At 40.0% G+C, this 21,962-nt stretch overlaps 1 protein-coding gene across 7 annotated transcripts in view; it reads left to right on the forward strand.

Annotated features, from left to right (window-relative positions):
- The window catches only part of WDSUB1 (WD repeat, sterile alpha motif and U-box domain containing 1), a 58,864-nt gene extending 37,826 nt beyond the window's left edge, over positions 1–21,038 (forward strand). For all 7 annotated transcript variants that reach the window (XM_030916989.1, XM_030916993.1, XM_030916994.1 and 4 more), the window contains 2 exons: positions 2,354–2,494; positions 20,643–21,038. In XM_030916989.1, coding sequence (XP_030772849.1) covers positions 2,354–2,494; positions 20,643–20,800 — 299 coding nt within the window. In that variant the 3' untranslated portion in view covers positions 20,801–21,038. The remainder of the gene's footprint in view (positions 1–2,353; positions 2,495–20,642) is intronic.
- Positions 21,039–21,962: the final 924 nt, after the last annotated feature.

The raw sequence follows: 21,962 nt of genomic DNA on the forward strand, positions 1-21,962 counted from the left end.
GTGGAAGATTTTCAGGAAGCATATCCCAGTCATGATAGATTTTCTACCATCTCATCCAATACCCCACTTCAGCAAATCTTGATCTTATCCAAACCTTTATTCTGTTAATCTTGTGTACCTGTTATCTATCTCTGCTCTTATTTTCCACCTTACTTAGCTTTGAATACATGATCCATCATTATAACTCCTCTTAAGCCTTCCATTGTATTTGCCTGGCAAAATACAAACACACAGCCAGTTAACCCTTGGAAAACACAGCATTGTGAAACGGGACATTCTGGGAAGCGGTGGACTCGATATCTCTGATTTGTTACATTAAAGGCTGGCTGTGGTGATCAGATAACAGTGTGCTGCATTTTAGAGGTACTTCCCTAACTAAGCACTTTTAATACTTGTGTGTTGAAATAGCTTTCTCTTGAATCTGTATGGTGATTTCATTAAGAATTTGAGGGAATCTTTTTGAGTCATAAATATTTTTGCACAGTCATATTCAGCGTGTAAGGAAATCATTGATTTGTTCGTGGCGCTTTAAAAAACTTGTTTTAAAAATCCTCAGTTCGGTTTCAGCATATCCCATTGGAAGGAAGTCACAGGAAAGCAGACCCTCGGCGCCAGCGAGCTGCTAGGATAACTTGCCACATTCACATGAATGTGGGCAGTGAGCCCAGACTGACTCAAACGGTTTATTACTCGTGACACAGCAGACACTCGCACTTCAGGTTCTGATTGTTTCCCCTTCCCCTCTTTTTTTTTTTTTTTTTTTTTTTTTTTTTTTTTTTTTTTTTGAGGCAGTCTTAGTGTGTCACCCAGGCTGGAGTGCGTGGTGCAATCTCAGCTCACTGCAACCTCTGCCTCCTGGTTTCAAGTGATTCTTCTGCCTCAGCCTCCCAAGTAGCTGGGATTACAGGCATGTGCCACCACATCCAGCTACTTTTTTGGGTTTTTGTTTTTTTTTTTTTGTATTTTTAGTAGAGATGGGGTTTTGCCATGTTGGCCAGGGTGGTCTTGAACTCCTGACCTGAAGTGATCCACCTGCCTCATACTCCCAAAGTGCTGGGATTACAGGCATGAGCCACTGTGCCCAGCCTCCCCTTTCCCTCTTAAGTTTCATGGTGGTGGTTTATGTTTGTGTCACAGCTGAGGAGCCCTGAGCTTGGGAAACTCCCAGTCTTATAAGGGGGTTACCAGCAAAATAGCCCCCAGGAGGCAAGACATTATAGTGGTCAGGAAACATCTGCCCTCCCACAGGGAGGGACGCACTATCTCTAGCTTCCAAGGATGTTTTCAGACATCCACGAAAAGACTGTCTGAAACAGAGGGTGTCCTAAGACCTGTATAAACCTCATGGAGCATTACCTCCCGATAGAAAGTAAGTTGGTTTGGCTTTTTCTCGTAACTATGTGAGGCATTCTGAAATCTAATTCTTCTACCTACTTCCACCTAAAGTAGAACTGTCAACTAGTTCTAAAAGTATAAACAGCCAATAATTCTAAAATTCCTAAAATTAATTACATTAGACTTTCTAAAACTAAACATTTTTTAAAGTTAAGAATAAAAACAAGTGAAACATGCATATGGTTTGGACAAACAAATGAGCTTTATTTGTGATTGTGTTTCTTATAAGAATCAGCAAATATATCCAATTTCATTAAGTTTAAAAATACAACACGGCATTTTTATGTTTTGAAGTCAAACATATTTAAAAATGATTTTTAGGAAATTTTCTGTTGTGTAAGTAACCAGTAATGAGCCTTTTCTGATTTTGTAGAGTATATTAGTGTCTGGCAACCTGAAATTCTTCAACTTTCAGAATCTAAATTTATTTAAAATTAGCTATTAACTGCTGATATATTTTAACCAACAGTATTCTATACAACAGAGATTTGTTAAGGAATGTACAAAGAAAACACTAGTTCATGTGGTAAAACAGTATGTCAAGATTTCTGGTGGTAGTAGATAAAGTCTCCATTTGTGGTTGGCTGCGGTGGCTCACACCTGTAATCCCAGCACTTTGAGAGGATGAGGCAGGAAGACCACTTGAACCTAGGAATTTGAGACCAGCGTGGGCAATATAGTGAAATCTTATCTGTACAGAAAATACATAAATTAATTGGGCATGGTGGCGTGTGCCTGTAGTCCCAGCTACTCAGGAGGCTGAGGTGGGAGTATCACTTGAGCCCAGGAGGTTGAGGCTGCAATGAATGAGTAGTGATCGTTATGCCACTGCAGTCTAGCCTGGGCAAAAGAGTGAGCCCCTGTCTCAAAATCAAAAACCCCAACAACAAACTATTTGTGAATGTCTAGCATAAGGATTACTAGTAGTTATCCAGCCCTAACAGTAATTTCTTTACAGATTCTCTAGGACTGCGTAGTAAAGTGCTGAGGAAAATTGAAGAGCTCAGGACCAAGGTTAAATCCCTTTCTTCTGGAATTCCTGATGAATTTATATGTCCAATAACTAGAGAACTTATGAAAGATCCGGTCATCGCCTCAGGTATGTGTGATGCTATACTAAGTTGCAGGGGATGTTTTGTGCTAAATGAGTAAGAAGTTTAGACAGTTCTCAGAAGTTTGCTTAAATGTGAAGAATTTTAAGTAGTTTTTTCTTTTTTTTTAATTTTTTTATTATTATGCTTTAAGTTCTCGGGTACATGTGCACAACGTGCAGGTTTGTTACATGTGTATACATGTGCCATGTTGGTGTGCTGGACCCATTAACTCGTCATTTACATTAGGTATATCTCCTAATGCTATCCCTCCCCCGTTCCCTCCCCACAGTAGGCCCCGGTGTGTGATGTTCCCCTTCCTGTGTCCAAGTGATCTCATTGTTCAGTTTCCACCTATGAGTGAGAACATATGGTGTTTGGTTTTCTGTTCTTGCAATAGTTTGCTGAGAATGATGGTTTCCAGCTGCATCCATGTCCCTACAAAGGACACAAACTCATCCTTTTTTATGGCTGCATAGTATTCCATGGTGTATATGTGTTACATTTTCTTAATCTAGTCTGTCACTGATGGACATTTGGGTTGATTCCAAGTCTTTGCTATTGTGAATAGTGCCGCAATAAACATGCGTGTACATGTGTCTTTATAGCAGCATGATTTATAATCCTTTGGGTATATACCCAGTAATGGGATTGCTGGGTCAAATGGTATTTCTAGTTCTAGATCCCTGAGGAATCGCCACACTGTTTTCCACAATGGTTGAACTAGTTTACAGTCCCACCAACAGTGTAAAAGTGTTCCTATTTCTCCACATCCTCTTCAGCACCTGTTGTTTCCTGACTTTTTAATGATTGCCATTCTAAATGGAGTGAGATGGTATCTCATTGTGGTTTTGATTTGCATTTATCTGATGGCGAGTGATGATGAACATTTTTTCATGTGTCTGTTGGCTGTATGAATGTCTTCTTTTGAGAAGTGTCTGTTCATATCCTTTGCCCACTTTTTGATGGGGTTGTTTGCTTTTTTCTTGTAAATTTGTTTTGAGTTCTTTGTAGATTCTGGATATTAGTCCTTTGTCAGATGAGTAGATTGCAAAAATTGTCTCCCATTCAGTAGGTTGCCTGTTCACTCTGATGGTAGTTTCTTTTGCTGTGCAGAAGCTCTTTAATTAGATCCCATTTGTCAATTTTGGCTTTTGTTGCCGTTGCTTTTGGTGTTTTAGACATGAAGTCCTTGCCCATGCCTATGTCCTGAATGGTATTAATTAGGTTTTCTTCTAGGGTTTTTATAGTTTTAGGTCTAACATTTAAGTCTCTAATCCATCTTGAATTAATTTTCGTATAAGGAGTAAGGAAATGATCCAGTTTCAGCTTTCTACTTATGGCTAGCCAATTTTCCCAGCACCATTTATTAAATAGGGAATCCTTTCCCTATTTCTTGTTTTTGTCAGGTTTGTCAAAGATCAGATGGCTGTAGATGTGTGGTATTACTTCTGAGGGCTCTGTTCTGTTCCATTGGTCTGTACCTCTATTTTGGTACCAGTACCATGCTGTTTTGGTTACTGTAGCCTTGTAGTATAGTTTGAAGTCAGGTAGAGTGATGCGTCCAGCTCTGTTCTTTTGGATTAGGATTGTCTTGGCAATGCGGGGTCTTTTTTGGTTCCATATGAACTTTAAAGCAGTTTTTTCTAATTCTGTGAAATTGGTAGCTTTTCACAATTGGTAGCTTAATGGGGATGGCATTGAATCTATAAATTACCTTGGGCAGTATGGCCATTTTCACAATATTGATTCTTCCTATCCATGAGCATGGTATGTTTTTCCATTTGCTTGTGTCTTTTATTTCATTGAGCAGTGGTTTGTAGTTCTCCTTGAAGAGGTCCTTTCCATCCCTTGTAAGTTGGATTCCTTGGTATTCTCTTTGAAGCTCTTGTGAATGGGAGTTCATTCATGATTTGGCTCTCTGTTTGTCTGTTACTGGTGTATAAGAATGCTTGTGATTTTTGTACATTGATTTTGTATCTTGAGACTTTGCTGAAGTTGCTTATCAGCTTAAGGAGATTTTGGGCTGAGACGATGGGGTTTTCTAAATATACAATCATGTCATCTGCAAACAGGGACAAGTTGACTTCTTTTTCTAACTGAATACCCTTGATTTCTTTCTCTTGCCTGATTGCCCTAGCCAGAACTTCCAACACTATGTTGAATAGGAGTGGTGAGAGAGGGCATCCCTGTCTTGTGCCAGTTTTCAAAGGGAATGCTTCCAGTTTTTGCCCATTCAGTATGATATTGGCCGTGGGTTTGTCATAAATAGCTCTTATTATTTTGAGATACATTCCATCAATACCGAATTTATTGAGCGTTTTTACGCATGAAGGGCTGTTGAATTTTGTCAGAGGCCTTTTCTACATCTATTGAGATAATCATGTGGTTTTTGTCTTTGGTTCTGTTTATATGATGGATTATGTTTATTGATTTGCATATGTTGAACCAGCCTTGCATCCCAGGGATGAAGCCCACTTGATCATGGTGGATAAGCTTTTTGATGTGCTGCTGGATGCAGTTTGCTGGTATTTTATTGAGGATTTTTGCATCGATGTTCATCAGGGATATGGTCTAAAATTCTCTTTTTTTGTTGTATCTCTGCCAGGCTTTGGTATCAGGATGATGTTGGCCTCATAAAATCAGTTAGGAAGGATTCCCTCTTTTTCTGTTGATTGGAATAGTTTCAGAAGGAATGGTACCAACTCCTCCTTGTACCTCTGGTAGAATTCGGGTGTGAATCTGTCTGCTCCTGGACTTTTTTTGGTGGGTAGGCTATTAATTATTGCCTCAATTTCAGAGCCTGCTATTGGTCTATTCAGGGATTCAGCTTCTTCCTGGTTTAGTCTTGGGAGAGTGTAAGTGTCCAGGAAATTATCCATTTCTTCTAGGTTTTCTAATTTATTTGCGTAGAGGTATTTATAGTATTCTCTGATGGTTATTTGTATTTCTGTGGGCTCGGTGGTGATATCCCCTTTATCATTTTTTATTGCGTCTATTTGATTCTTCTCTCTTCTTCTTTATTAGTTTTGCTAGCGGTCTTATCAATTTTGTTGATCTTTTCAAAAAACCAACTCCTGGATTCATTGATTTTTTGGAGGGTTTTTTGTGTCTCTATCTCCTTCAGTTCTGCTCTGATCTTAGTTATTTCTTGCCTTCTGCTCGCTTTTGAATGTGTTTGCTCTTGCTTCTCTAGTTCTTTTAATTGTGATGTTAGGGTGTTAATTTTAGATCTTTCCAGCTTTCTCTTGTGGGCATTTAGTGCTATAAATTTCCCTCTACACACTGCTTTAAATGTGTCCCAGAGATTCTGGTATGTTGTATCTTTGTTCTCATTGGTTTCAAAGAACATGTTTATTTCTGCCTTCATTTCATTATGTACCCAGTAGTCATTCAGGCGCAGGTTGTTCAGTTTCCATGTAGTTGAGTGGTTTTGATTGAGTTTCTTAGTCCTGAGTTCTAGTTTGATTGCACTGTGGTCTGAGAGACAGTTTGTTGTGATTTCCGTTCTTTTACGTTTGCTGAGGAGTGCTTTACTTCCAACTATGTGGTCAATTTTGGAATAAGTGCAATGTGCTGAGAAGAATGTATATTCTTTTGATTTGGGGTGGAGAGTTCTGTAGATGTCTATTAGGTCCGCTTGATGCAGAATTGAGTTCAGTTCCTGGATATCCTTGTTGACTTTCTGTCTCGATGTGTCTAATGTTGACAGTGGGGTGTTAAAGTCTCCCATTATTATTGTATGGGAGTCTAAGTCTCTTTGTAAGTCTCTAAGGACTTGCTTTATGAATCTGGGTGCTCCTGTATTGGGTGCATACATGTTTAGGATAGTTAGCTCTTCCTGATGAATTGATCCCTTTACCATTATGTAATGGCCTTCTTTGTCTCTTTTGATCTTTGATGGTTTAAAGTCTGTTTTATCAGAGACTAGGACTGCAACCCCTGCTTTGTTTTGTTTTCCATTTGCTTGGTAGATCTTCCTCCATCCCTTTATTTTGCGCCTATGTGTCTCTCCATGTGAGATGGGTCTCCTGAATACGGCAAACTGATGGGTCTTGACTCTTTATCCAGTTTGCCAGTGGGTGTCTTTTAATTGGACCATTTAGTCCATTTACATTTAAGATTAATATTGTTATGTGTGAAGTTGATCCTGTCATTATGATATTAGCTGGTTATTTTGCTCGTTAGTTGATGCAGTTTCTTCCTAGCATTGATGGACTTTACATTTTGGCATGTTTTTGCAATGGCTGGTACCGGTTGTTCCTTTCCGTGTTTGGTGCTTCCTTCAGGAGCTCTTGTAAGGCAGGCCTGGTGGTGACAAAATCTCTAAGCATTTGCTTATCTGTAAAGGATTTTATTTCTCCTTCACTTATGAAACTTAGTTTGGCTGGATGTGAAATTTTGGGTTGAAAATTCTTTTCTTAAAGAATGTTGAATATTGGTCCCCACTCTCTTCTGGCTTGTAGAGTTTCTGCTGAGAGATCTGCTGTTAGTCTGATGGGCTTCCCTTTGTGGGTAACCCGACCTTTCTCTCTGACTGCCCTTAACATTTTTACCTTCTTCAACTTTGGTGTATCTGAATCTGACAATTATGTGTCTTGGAGTTGCTCTTCTCGAGGAGTATCTTTGTGGCGTTCTCTGTATTTCTTGAATTTGAATGTTGGCCTGCCTTACTAGGTTGGGGAAGTTCTCCTGGATGGTATCTTGCAGAGTGTTTTCCAACTTGGTTCCATTTTCCCTGTCACTTTCAGGCACACCAATCAGATGCAGATTTGGTCTTTTTACATAATCCCATACTTCTTGGAGGCTTTGTTCATTTCTGTTTACCCTTTTTTCTCTACGTTTCTCTTCTCACTTCATTTCATTCATTTGATCTTCAATCACTGATACTCTTTCTTCCAGTTGATCGAGTCAGTTGCTGAAGCTTGTGCATTTGTCACGTAGTTCTCGTGTCACGGTTTTCATCTCTATCAGTTCTTTTAAGGTCTTCTCTGCATTGATTATTCTAGTTATCCATCCATCCATTCTTTTTTCAAGGTTTTTAGTTTCTTTGCACTGGTTACGTAGTTCCTCCTTTAGCTCTGAGAAGTTTGATCGACTGAAGCCTTCTTCTCTCAACTCATCAAAGTCATTCTCTGACCAGCTTTGATCCGTTGCTGGTGATGAGCTGCGTTCCTTTGGAGGGGGAGATGCGCTCTGATTTTTTGAATTTCCAGCTTTTCTGCCCTGCTTTTTCCCCATCTTTGTGGTTTTATCTGCCTTTGGTCTTTGATGATGGTGACGTACTGATGGGGATTTGGTGTGGGTGTCCTTTCTGTTTGTTAGTTTTCCTTCTAACAGTCAGGACCCTCAGCTGCTGGTCTGTTGGAGTTTGCCTGGGTATCAGCAGCAGAGGCTGCAGAAGATAGAATATTGCTGAACAGCGAGTGTTGCTGTGTGATTCTTGCTCTGGAAGCTTCGTCTCAGGGTGTACCCAGCCGTGTGAGGTGTGATGTGTCGGTCTGCACCTAGTGGGGGATGTCTCCCAGTTAGGCTACTCAGGGGTCAGGGACCCACTTAAGAAGGCAGTCTATCCGTTCTCAGATTTCAGCCTCCATGCTGGGAGAACCACTGCCCTCTTCAAAGCTGTCAGACATGGACATTTACCTCTGCTGAGGTTTCTGCTGCTTTTTGTTTAGCTATGCCCTGTCCCCAGAGGTGGAGTCTACAGAGGCAGGCCGGCCTCCTTGAGCTGTGGTGGGCTCCACCTAATTCCAGCTTCCTGGTGGCTTTGTTTACCTACTTAAGCCTCAGCAGTGGTGGGCGCCCCTCCCCCAGCCGTCCTGCTACCTTGCAGTTAGATCTCAGACTGCTGTGCTAGCAATGAGGGAGGCTCCGTGGGCATGGGACCCTCTGGGCCAGATGTGGGATAAAGTCTCCTGGTGTGCCGTTTGCTAAGAACCTTGGTAAAGCACAGTATTAGGGTAGGAGTTACCCGATTTTTCAGGTGTTGTGTCTCAATTTCCCTTGGCTAAGAAAAGGAATTCCCTTCCCCCTCACACTTCCCAGGTGAGGCGATGCCTCACCCTGCTTCAGCTCTCACTGGTCAGGCTGTACCCGGGGACCAGCATCAACTGCCAGACACGCCCCAGTGAGATGAACCCGGTACCTCAGTTGAAAATGCAGAAATCACCTGTCGTCTGTGTTGCTCACGCTGGGAGCTGGAGGCTGGAGCTGTTCCTATTCGGCCATCTTGGGCGCCACTCTCCTTAAGTAGTTTTGTCTTAAAAAACTTAGACCTTGGGTGAACAAATGAATATTGTATATTTCATAATGAAATTGGACAGAGTAGTTGTGGAGTCGACACAAAATAAGTTTTACTTGTGAAATGTGTATTTAGTTGCTAGGATGTAAAGATAAAGTACTATTTTTTTAAGATTGTTGAGATCTCTTATGTTTGTCTATCATGAATTTAAACACTCTTATACAAAGTATTATAAAGTTGTGTCATTCCATATTTCTAATCATTAACAGACCTACATACTATATTATGCAATGAATCCAAATTATATATATATATGTATATATATAATTTTTTTTTTTAATTTTGGCCTGCAGCTTCCTTACATGTTTCTGAGTATTGGCTTCGTCTGTGTTGACTTCTGGAGTTTTCACTTTGAATAGCTTCACCCCATTGTGGCTGTATGGTACATTGTGTTTGACTTTTCTGTTAGTTGGTGTGTATGTGCTTGCACATCTTTACACTGTAAATGCCATGCTGACATCTTGGCACATTTCTTTCTGTTTTTACCATTACTTAGGGTTATTTACATGGGTCATATGTTACAAAGCAGAATTAGTCAATTTGAGGATGTTTTATGAATGTGAAAATAGTTTGATACATTTTGTTAGATGTGTTATTTTCCAGGGAAAAAACAGTTTAGAGTGCTGCCAGTGATGTATCTAATTGTACCAGGTTTTCCAGTTTTGTGATCATTGTATATTATTTTATAACTCCATTTACTTTTGCCAGCTTAATAGTTTATTCCTTACTTTGCTAGGGAGGCAATGAATTTTTTTACATGGTAGCTTACTATTTACATATATTTAAGTAGAAAACATCTATTCATCTTCTCTGATAATTAACTCAGCTGATGGACTTACTTTGTATACGCTGTCCACCGTCCACATTATTAGTGGAACTAATTATGTAGTGTCTTATCGTTATGAGTTCATCTATATTAGGTACTTAAAGCTGTACCTGCATATAATAAACAATAAAAGTCAATTAGCTATTTTTATTTCAGGCTATGAAATTTGCTGTGAGTATCGCAGTGGCTGCACATTTTTTGACTTTGGTTTATCAGGACTCTTGTTTGCAGTTGAAAGCAGTTCAACTCGAGTTAGTTTAAGCAGGAATGGCAATTGATGTATTAAAAGTGAATCTCAGGAAAACCTGGCAGCAAAGAGTGTAATAGGGTTCTGTCTCTAATTTATTGAGAGGCTTCTTAATATTCACTCTGATTTTCAGTGTGCTTTTTTCTACAAAACAAACAAAAAAAAACACACATGACCATAGACAGGTCTCAAATTTTAGTTTCATCCTTGAGGGAAGACACCAATCTGACATTTTCTTCTGGCTGCTTTTTCTCAGCTTTCCAGATTGATGTAGCTTGTAGTATCAGTAATTTATATTTATTGCTGAGTAATGTTTCATTGCATAGATATGCCATAATAAGTTTATTCATTAACCTGTCAGTGGACTTTCAGGTCTTTTCTACTTTGTGGCTATTATGACTGAAGCTGCTGTAACATTTACGTACAGATCTTTGTCTGGACATTTCTCATTTCTCTTGGTTAAATACATAGGAGTGAAATTACTGGGTTGTATCATAAGCAAATGTTTAAAGGGACTACCAAAATGTTTCTCAAAGTGGTTGTACCATTGAAATTTCATAGCTGAGACTTCGTTTCTCCACATCCTCTTCAGCACTTGGTATTGCTAGTCTTTTAAATTTTGTGCTTTTTTTTTTTTTTTGAGACAGAGTCTCGCTCTGTTGCCCTGACTGGAGTGCAGTGGTGGGATCTCGGCTCACTGAAAGCTCTGCCTTCTGGGTTCATACCATTCTCCTGCCTCAGCCTCCTGGGTAGCTGGGACTATAGGCACCCGCCACCATGTCCGGCTAATTTTTTGTATTTTTAGTAGAGACGGGGTTTCACCGTGTTAGCCAGGATGGTCTTGATCTCCTGACCTTGTGATTGGCCTGCCTCCCAAAGTGCTGGGATTACAGGCGTGAGCCACCATGCCCGGCCTCTCATTGTGCTTTTAATTTGCATTTCCCTCTTGACTAATGATGTTGAGCATCTTTTTGTGAGCTTATTTATCCATTCATGTATCTTTTTTGTAATGTATATCTTCAAATCTTTTTCCCATTTTGTGTTGGATTATCTTACCTGTATTGTGAGAGTTCTTTAGATGCAAGTCTTTTGTAAGGTAATGTATTGCACATATTTTCTCTTTTATGTCTCTTATAGAGACAAAGTTTTTAATTTTAATGAAATCTTATTTTTCACTTTCATACTTTTTGAGTTCTAAGAAATCTGCCTATCCCAAGGTTTCAGAGATCTTCATCCTGTTTTCTTCTAGAAAATTTAAGGTTTAGGTCTAGGACTTATTTCACATTTTTGTATATGGCTCTCCTAAGTGAATATCCAGTTGTTCCAGCATCACTTGTTGAGAAATCATTTTATTAATGAATTACTTGGCATGTTCGTTGAAATCATCCAACTTACATCACAGGTCTATTTCTAGATTTTGTATGATGTGTGATTGAGTTTTATGTCTCTCTAGGGGTCAGTTACCACAGTGCTTTGATTACTGTAGCTTTATAGTCTTTTTTTTTTTTGAGACAGTCTTGCTGTGTTGCCCACACTGGAGTGCAGTGGCTCCATCTCGGCTTACTGCAACTGCTGCCTCCTGGGTTCAAGTGATTGTCATGCCTCAGCCTCCCAAGTAGCTGGGATTACAGGCGTGCAACACCATGCCTGGCTAAATTATTTTTGGATTTTTAGTAGAGATGGGGTTTCACTGCATTGGTCAGGCTGGTCTTGAACTGCTGGCCTCAAGTGGTCTGCCCGCCTTGGCTTTCCAAAGTGCTGGGATTACAAGCATGAGCTACTGTGCCTGGCTGCTTTTATAGTAAGTCTTAAAGTCAGGTAGTGAAAATCACATGACCTAGTTCTTCTACTGTTTTGATTATTCTTGCTCCTTTTGCATTTCCACATAGATCTTAGAAACACTTTCTCAGTTTCCTGGCCCAGATTTTCACTGGGATGTTGTTTAATCTATAGATCAGTTTGGAGTTGAACTGCTCTACTCCATGAACACGGTATCACTCTGCATTAGCATTTGCTTAGGTCTTCTTTTCTTTTATAGGTTTTGCACATTTTGTCAAAATTATCTTTAGGTAGCTCATTTTAAAAAAATGTTTAAATGTTTACCTTTTAGAGATGAAGTCTCATTCTGTGCCCAGGTTGGCATGCAGTGGCACAATCTTTTTTATTATTATTAAAGTTCTAGGGTACATGTGCACAACATGCAGGTTTGTTACATATGTATACTTGTGCCATGTTGGTGTGCTACAGCCATCAAGTCATTTACATCAGGTATAACTCCCAGTGCAATCCCTCCCCCCTCCCCTCTCCCCATAATAGACCCCGGTGTGTGATGTTCCCCTTCCCAAGTAGTGGCACAATCTTAACTCACTGCAGTTTCGATCTCCTGGGCCCAAGTGATCCTTCTGCCTCAGCCTCCCAAGTAGCTGGGACCACAAGCACCTATTACCAGTCTGGCTAACTTTAAAAAAGTTTTTATTTTTGTAGACATGGAGTCTCTTTGTTGCCCAGGCTGGTCCTGAACTTCTGGCTTCAAGCCGTCCTCCTGCCTTGTGCTCCCAAAGTGCTAAGAATTGGGAGCCACTGAGCCTGGCCAGTAGCTCATATTTTTATAACACTGTACAATCTGCTCAAATAGAAATACAATTTTATATATTGACTTTGTGATCTTGCTACATTGAGTAGTAAAGTCATCCTTCAGTAACCATCTCCCTCAACACAAAAGTCTGTGGATGCTCAAGTCCCATATATAAAATGGCATAATATTTGCATATGACCGACACACATCCTGTCCCTCCAAATCCTCTCTAGCTTACTTATGCCCAATACAATGTAAATGCTTTGTAAATAGCTGTTATGCTGTATTGGCTTTTTTTTTTCTCTCATCAGCAGTTAGTTGAATCAGTGGATGCAGACCCCTTAGATACGGAGGGCTGTTAGTAGCCTTTTAACAGGAGCTTAATAGACTTTCTTCATACATGAGTGTGTCATCTGTAAGTAATGTCTTTCTTTCCAATCTGTATGAATTCTTTTTTTCTTTTCCTGTTATTTTTGGTCAGAATTTCCAGTACGATGTTGAGAAGAAGTGGTGTGCAGACATTCTTACCTTCACCTGCACTTAGAGGGAAAGTATTCAGCTTTCACCATTATGATGTTAGCTGCCCTTATCAAGTTAGTTCCCTTCTATCTCCAGTTTGTTGAGAATTTTTAGTCTATTGACATTTTTTTTCTCCTTTAGACTGTAGTAGGATAGATTGCTTTATTAGTTTACTATTGGATCATAACGTGTCACTCTCTTGGGTCTGACTTCTTAAACATGTTTGTGAGATTCATCTATATTGTTGCACAACGTAGTTTAATTTTCATTTCTGTATAGAAGTCCATTGTGTGCATATAATTCATTCTGTTGATGGGCATTGTTGGCTGTTACAAATAGTGCTGCCATGAACCTTTCTGTACATGTTTTTGGTTAACATATGTATGCATTTCTGTTGGCTATATTCCTAAGAGTAGGTATATATAAACAGCATTCCAGAGTGGTTAAACCACTTTCTACGCCCACCAGCAGTGTATGGGAATTCTAACTGCTTCACAGCCTTACTTTTTCCTATTGTCCGTGTCTTTCATTTTAACCTTTCTGGTACCACACATGTATTTTTAAATTTAATCAATGCTGTTATAAGAAACAATAGAGACACATACCTTGTATAATTTGCCCAGCTTTCCCCACTGGTAACATTTTTCACAATGATACGATTATATCACAACCAGGATATTGACATTGCTAGAACCCACAGATCTTAGATTTTCCCCAGTTTTACTTGTACTTAGTTTTGTGTGTGAAGCTCTACACAGTCTTATCCTGTCTGGAGGTTTGTGATGACCTTACTACAGCTGAGACAGAGAGTACTTCCAAATTATAACTGGACCCATCATCTCCCTACTGTCTTCCAACCCCAGCCCCTGGAAACCACTAATTTGTCCTCCATTTCAAAAATGGTATTATCAGTGGAATCATGTAGTGAAAGAGCTTTCAATTGGCTTTTTTTTTGTTAGCATAATCCCTGTAGATTTACCACTCATTTATTTTTAACCTTCCTGTGTTTTATAAGTGGTTCCTATGGGAAACATACAGTTGATTTCTTTTAAAAAACCTCAGTCCTCATCATTAATAGCAGAATTGAACCGATTTCTATTGTGATTATTGATACATGTGTGGAGAAATTCCTGCCAGCATATAATTCTAATTTCTCTTCTCTTTTCCCACCTATATTTTTCTGAATTGAACCTTCTTTTTTTTCAGTTTTTCCTTATGTATATTTTTATATCTATTGAACTAATTGCCTCAGAAAAACTTTCAGGACCTGTTTATATTTCTTGTACCTCATTTTTATTTTTTGTATTCTCATGTAGCAATGATATGGTTTAGGTATATTCTTCTAGATATTTTTCCATCCATTTACAGTGTCCTGTAACAAATGGGTTATGATGCATACTTTATTTTTGAGAGGGAGTTTCGCTCTTGTTGCCCAGTCTAGAGCGCAGTCTTGGCTCACTGCAACCTCTGCCTCCTGGATTCAAGTGATTCTCCTGCCTCAGCCTCCTGAGTAGCTGGAATTACAGGCATGTACCACCACACCCAGCTAATTTTTTGTATTTTTAGTAGCGACGAGGTTTTACCGTGCTGGCCAGGATGGTCTCGATCTCCCAACCTCAAGTGATCTGCCTGCCTCCATCTCCCAGAGTGCTGGATTACAGGCGTGAGCCACTTCACCTGGCCCGATGCATACTTTTAAAAAGTTGTGGCCGGAGCGGTGGCTCAAGCCTGTAATCCCAGCACTTTGGGAGGCCGAGACGGGCGGATCACAAGGTCAGGAGATCGAGACCATCTTGGCTAACACGGTGAAACCCTGTCTCTACTAAAAATACAAAAAAAAAAAAAAAAAAAAAAACTAGCCGGGCGAGGTGGCGGGCGCCTGTAGTCCCAGCTACTCCGGAGGCCGAGGCAGGAGAATGGCGTGAACGCGGGAGGCGGAGCTTGCAGTGAGCTGAGATCCGGCCGCTGCACTCCAGCCCGGGAGACAGAGCAAGACTCCGTCTCAAAAAAAAAAAAAAAAAAAAAAAAAAAAAAGTTGCTATCAACAGTGTATCCGAGAGAACACCATGTGTCAGTATATTCAGAAGTACATGCTTCATTCTTATCTGCGGGATAGCATTTCCTGGTATGGATGTCGCCAAAATTAACTCTTACTCTGATTCTATACAAAACATCCAGCTACTTGGGAGGCTGAGGCAGGAGAATCACTTGAACCTGGAAGGTGGAGGTTGCAATGAGCCGAGATTGCACCACTGCACTCTAGCCCTGGCGACAGTGCGAGACTCTTGTCTCCAAAAAAAAAAATCCCCAGTCACGTATTTACAGGTATATTTGCATAAATTCCTAATACTGATAGGCAGTGCTATACATCTTTAGTTATGTCCAATCTTTTAAAAATTTGGCTTATTTTTGCCAATTTAGCTGTCAAGATAATCTTTGTTTTGAGACAGGGTCTCACTCTGTCACCCAGGCTGGAATGCAGTGGCATGATCTCAGTCCACTGAGACCTCTACCTCCTGGGTTCAAGTGATTCTCCTGCCTCAGCCTCCCTAGTAGTTAGGATTACAGGCACGCGCCACCATGTCTGGCTAATTTTTGTATTTTTAGTAGAGATGGGGTTTTGCCACGTTGGCCAGGCTGGTCTCGAACTCCTGACCTCAAGTGATGCGCCCGGCCAAGATAAATTTTAGAATCATTTTATGTTACAACATAAAGTGGTATTTTGGTTAGAATTACAGAAAACCTAAAAACTAAATGTTAACTGGGGCTAAAGAGTAGAAATGCCAGCACTGCACTGGTAGGTGTTCCATCTAGATTATTTCTTTCAGGTCTATTCAGACCTGCTCTGCTCACTCTGCTTTTTAGAGCCTTTGCCGTGTTTTAACTTGGTTATACTCTGACTTCAGGTATGCTTTTCAGTTGCAGTTCAAGTATACTGTCTAATTCCTATTTGTCTTTGTAGACTTTTCTCTTTCATGCCCTTTACCAGTTCTGGAAACGTTTCAGCCATTCTCATCCCTTGCACCTTCTCTTGTCTTTCTTGCAGTTGTCTAACTGCCGTTTACCTGTCCAGTGAGATTTTTAAAAAATTTCAGTTACTATAGTTGTACTTTCTGGAAGTCCCATGTACAGGGAGAGTAAGAGCATTGTCTGTGGAGCCACACTGCTTGGGTTTAAATCCCAGGTCAGTTGCTGCCTACCTGTGTGACCCTGGAAAGTTATTCAGGCCATGCCTCAGTTTCCTCATTTGTAAAATAGGAATGCTAACAATATCTTACATCATAAGGTTGTTGTGAAGATTGAAGAAGTTAATATAGGTAATGGTGCTCTGGAACAGTCTAATGATATGCTATTTGGCAATAAGCACTTCAAAAGATGGTCAGTGTCATTGATGCCAATCAAAACATGCCATACCTGTTAAGATGGCTAGAATCAAAAAGTAGGAAAATACGTGTTGGCAAGGATGTGCAGAAAATGGAACCTTCGCATGTGGTTGCTGTTGAAAACAGTCTGGAAGCTCCTCAGAAAGTTATCACAATTCCACTCCTGAGTATGTAGGCAGGATAATTGAAAACACATGCTCATACCAAACGTTGTACAGGCATAGCAGCATTATTAGTAGCCCAAAGGTGGAAACAACCCAGATGTCCATCAACAAGTGAATGCATGAAATGTGGTATAGCCATACAATAGAATATCAAGCCATGAAAATGCACAAATACATAGAGGATAGACCTTGGAAACATTATGGTAAGTGCAAGAAGCCTGATACCAAAGGCTGCATAGTGTATGAATCCCATTATATGAAATACCCAAAACAGGCAAATCCAGAGAGACAAAGTCAGAGGCGCCCATGGGCTGAGGGGGCAGTGACTGCTAATGGGTATGGGATTGATGGAGTGATACACAACTCTGAAATATACCAAGAACCACAAATGGGTGCATTTTATGGTGTGAAATATATCTGAAAAAGAGCAAAAGGCAGTCACAAGTAACGGTTTCTGCAGAAAGCATGTTTCCCTCTTCTCTAGGACGGAGGAAACAAGTTGATTTTCTCAGAACCTCAGTCTCTCAGGGCCAGAACTCAGGCCCCCAAGGTGGGGGAGCTACACAGCTGGTACTCATTTCTACAAGGAGGCAAAAGTAGCACAGATGTGAAGTAACCAAAACAATCCAGAGACTGGGCTTTCACCATGTTGCCCAGGCTGGTCTCAAACTCCAGGGCTCAAGTGATCCACTCACCTCGGCCTCCCAAGTGCTGAGATTAGAGGCGTGAGCCACTGAGCCTGGCTTTCTTATATGATAAAAAATACATATACCTTGGCCCACAAGCCAGTGGAAGCATTCCCATTACAGTCAGGAATATAAAGGGTGCTCTCTCTCAGCTATTGTTTTAGAAATACTAGCCACCCCTTATTCCCCCCACCCCCCCTCAAAAAAAATTTGAAAGGGAAAAACCTTTTCTATATAACTGTATATGTAGAAAGCCCAAAAGAATAGAAAATCTACAGACAATATGAATTTTGTAAAGTAGCAAGTTAAACAAGATTCAGTGAACCAAAGCACTTAAAAGTTATAACTGAATACTTAAGTTACAATAACAAAAACTAGAACAAATAAGACCTAAACTTGGCTGGGTGCAGTATAATCCATGTCTGTAAACCCAGCACTTTGGGAAGCCAAGGTGGGAGCATTGTTTGAGCCAAGGTGTTCTAGACCGGCCTAGGCAACATAGTGAGACCCCCTTCTGTACAAAAATTTTTAAAAAATTAGCCACGTGTGGTGACGTGTGCCTGTAATCCCAGGTACTTGGGAGGATGAGGTGGGAGGATTGCTTGAGCCTGGGAGGTCGAGGCTGCAGTGAGCTGCCATCATGTCACTGGACTCCAGCCTGGGTGACAGAATGAGACCCTGTCTTAGAAAAAAACCACACACACCAAAACCCCAAACTTATTATGTAAAACTTTCAAACCTACATAAAAACGAAAACATCGCTGTGAAAGTATAATAGCAGCATGCTGAGGGCTAGGAAAACTCAGTGGCAGTGGGATATCAGCTTTCTCCATTTCATAGGTTTGACGTGATCCTGAGATAAAACTTTTTACCGAGAGATACGCAAGGTGATTCTTACCGTGCAACCTAATAAGAACAGCAAAAATAACCTAGAAAAAAACAGTGAGGAAAGTTGCTAGCCCTATGAGATGTTACATGTCGAGGAGCCTGCATAAATGAATGTTTAGTGTTGGCTCAGGAATAGAACAATGGAAAAGTTTAAATCTGGAAATTGATCCATGTGTATTTGGAAATGTAGTGATTGATAAAGAGAATTTTAAATCAGTGGTAAAAATTACTTCCAACAAGTGGTATTTTGACAATGGAACCACCATGTGGAAAGGATAAAATTGGATCCATCCTGCATACTGTACATTTAAATTCCAAATAAATTAGAAACCCAGACATAAAAAGGGAAACCTGCAGAGCGCAGCAGCTTGCACCTGGAGTCCCAGCTATTCCAGAAGCTGATGTAGGAGGGTCACTTGAGACCAGCAGGACCCCATCTCTTCAAAGACGTTTAAAGTTCCAAAGACAGTGTAGGTAAATTCCTTGACAGAATTGGGAAAACTTTGCTATCTGGCAGTCAAGGAAGAAATTGATCAAGTGTTGATATTCCATATATATGAAATCTTAAGGACAACCTAATAGAAAAATGGGCAGAAAATATGAATAGCTCACAGGAAAAAAACAAATGGCTCAAACATATGAACAAAAAGATTCTCCATCTGATGTATTGTACCATTGCTTACCTAGAGACTGGCAAAAATCCAGGAGTTTGACCACATATATTGTTGGTTAGGCTGTAGGGGAAAAAGGCATTCTCAAACATTGCTAGTAGGTATGAAAAACGTAGAATTCCTATGGAAGGAAGTTGGAACTATCTAGCAAGATTATATATGCTGCTTTAGCAATCCTACTTCTGAAATCTCCCCAAAACGAAAGTGACATATGCACAAGACTTCATTGTAGCACTCTTTGTATTTTGTGTGTGTGTGGTTTTCTTGGGGTATTTGTTGGTACAGCACTATTTGTAAAAGGCAAAGATTGGAAACCACCCAGATGTCCATCAGTACATCTTTACAGCGGAGTACTGTGGGGAAGATAAACACACCAAGGTGCAAAACAGTGTGGCTAGTATGCTAGCTTTTATGTAGAGTGTGTATGTACTGTGTGCACATATGCATATTTGAAAACGGATTGCACATAGTAACTTATATGGGAAGGGTGGGGAACAAGGATTGGACAGGTTAGATTAGACCCCTCTGAAGGTACCTTGTTTTATAGTTTTAACTTTTTTTTGAGATGGAGTCTCACTCTGTCGCCCAGGCTGGAGTGCAGTGGTGCAATCTCAGCTCACCAGAACTTCCGTCTCCCAGGCTCAAGTGATTCTCCTGCCTCAGCCTCCTGAGTAGCTGGAATTATAGGCACCTGCCACCATGCCTGACGAATTTTTGTATTTTTAGTAGAGATAGGGTTTTGCCATGTTGGCCAGGCTGGTCTCAAACACCTGACCCTCAAGTGAGCCACCCGCCTTGGCCTCCCAAAGTGCTGGGATCACAGGTGAGAGGCACCACGTCCAGCCTATGGTTTTAACTTTGAAACCCAGTAAGTGGTTTTCATACACAGTATTTTGGGACCACTCTAGTGAATCTACCTTGATGACAGAAAGAACCATAAAGTAATCCTTAACATTTCTTTCAATTTTATGTTAGTAAATATACTGGCATTATTTTGAAACAATGATATGTACTATAGATTAAATGTGTAAATGAAATCAGGAACCCAGATTTTCAGCTTGAGAAAGAGCTACAAGTATAAAAATGAAAGTAGTGAAGCAGAAGTCCAATCTTTACATGTATAAAGGCAAGTAATTTTGCAAGAATATGGTTTTAAAAAAAACCTTAGCGTCCGGGCATGGTGGCTCACGCCTGTAATCCCAGCACTTTGGGAGGCCGAGGTGGGTGGATCACCTGAGGTCAGGAATTCGAGACCAGCCTGGCCAACATAGTGAAACTCTACTAAAAATACAAAACATTAGCCGGGTGAGGTGACAGGTGCCTGTAGTTCCAGCTACACGGGAGGCTGAGGCAGGAGAATCTCTTGAACCTGGGATGTGGAGCTTGCAGTGAGCTGAGATCTCGCCAGTGCATTCCAGCCTAGGCAACAGCGTGAGACTTGGTCTCAGAACAAATCCTTAGTGGAGTAAATTCTGTCATCTCAGGGTATCTATCCGTTTTCCTGACTTTTCAAGGTGTTGGAAAGTTTTGCTGAGTCATAAGGCTCTTTTCAACAGCTCTGATGGGCCGTTTATCCTCACTCCCACTCTACCTAGCTCTATTCCTTTCTTCTCTTCCACTGTGTCTGAATTTGACAGGGTCCCGGTCTCAGTGGTATTGTTCAAAGAGTTTATAATGTTACCCTTCTGGGTAATTTTTGCTTCATACATATCCATCCAATCAATGCATTTCAGGTGTTGTGGCAGAGAGATTTTTGGGGGTGGTGGTACAAGACAGGAATAACCCTTAAGTCACAATAAAGGCCTCCACAAGGAGTTTTTACATTCACTTCATTTTAGTAATCCTCATTTCCCTTTCCTACGTCATGTAATTTGTGCAATTTTTTTTTTTTAGATGGCTATTCATATGAAAAGGAAGCAATAGAAAATTGGATCAGCAAAAAGAAACGTACAAGTCCCATGACAAATCTTGTTCTTCCTTCAGCGGTACTAATACCAAATAGGACTCTGAAAATGGCCATCAATAGATGGCTGGAGACACACCAAAAGTAAAATTGTTGATAGTGTATTGTTTATATTTTCAGTGGTCTCATTTGAATGATTTACAGGTAAATATTAATCAGACATTATTAAAAGCAAAACAGGAAAAAGGTAAACTTAAATTTAGTTACCTATAAAAATTGTGATTTTTTCATTCTTTAAAAACACATGGACTTACTATAAAAGCCTTTTTGTACTAGTGAAAAAAAGTCTTCAGCTATGTAGAAATAAAGTTATACTTTAAATTGCAGTGCCCTAATTTTTTTAAATGCCTCTTAATATTCCCAACAGTGCCCACATTTATTCTTGTTAGATGTAGGTCATCTCTATAACTGAAGATTGGACTACTCTAGAATAATAGATGTTTACATTCTAGTTAATAGCCATTTATTCAATAACTCTTTGGAGCCCTTTTAAAGAGAATTTGTAGCAAAATGGTTGTAGATTGTTTATGATTGAGAAAAATCACTTCAAATGTTTAAGCAATTTTTTTGGATTTTAAGTTTTCAGGATCATGATTTTCTTATTTTCCAAACCTAGGTATGGGTTAGCTGAAATGAATCCTGAGTAAGTTGACTTTGCTGAAATATATAAAGTGGCAAACTCTAGCCTTCCTTCAGAATGAAGAATTATTAAAAGTTCTCACATATAATTCTAAGCTGGAGTAACTATACTAAGGCATCTTTACACAATAGCCTGCTATGTTCACTCCAGAAAAAAACTTCAGGTTCAGGAAGTGAAGGTGGTGCTAACTTCTTACTTGCCTGTCCAAAGTTGTTACATTTGGAAGCTATCCGCGGGAAGCTTGTTAGAACTGCATCCTCAGTGGGTCTCTGGGCCTGCACCCTTCTTTGCACTGTTACCCCCAAAACTCGCAATGGAGAATTGTTCAAGAATGTTGAAACTTGGAAATAAAAAGGGAAAAGCAATGTAAATACAGGAAAAGGCTGACTACACATTTTATAACCTCATAGCTAATATGCCGCATGTTCACAGAAAGGCAGCAAGCCTTGCTAACATGGAAATCTCCAAACACCATTTCTTTATAATTCTTTGTCAACATTTTAACTTAGTGTATTACTAAACTTTGTTAACCTTTATGTCATAACTAGGATTCATGATAAATGGTTCTAGAAAACTATTTTTTATTCATGACATGCTTCTCACATTCTTA

This window comes from Rhinopithecus roxellana, chromosome 14 (genome assembly GCF_007565055.1).
Source record: "Rhinopithecus roxellana isolate Shanxi Qingling chromosome 14, ASM756505v1, whole genome shotgun sequence".
NCBI classification, from domain to species: domain Eukaryota; kingdom Metazoa; phylum Chordata; class Mammalia; order Primates; family Cercopithecidae; genus Rhinopithecus; species Rhinopithecus roxellana.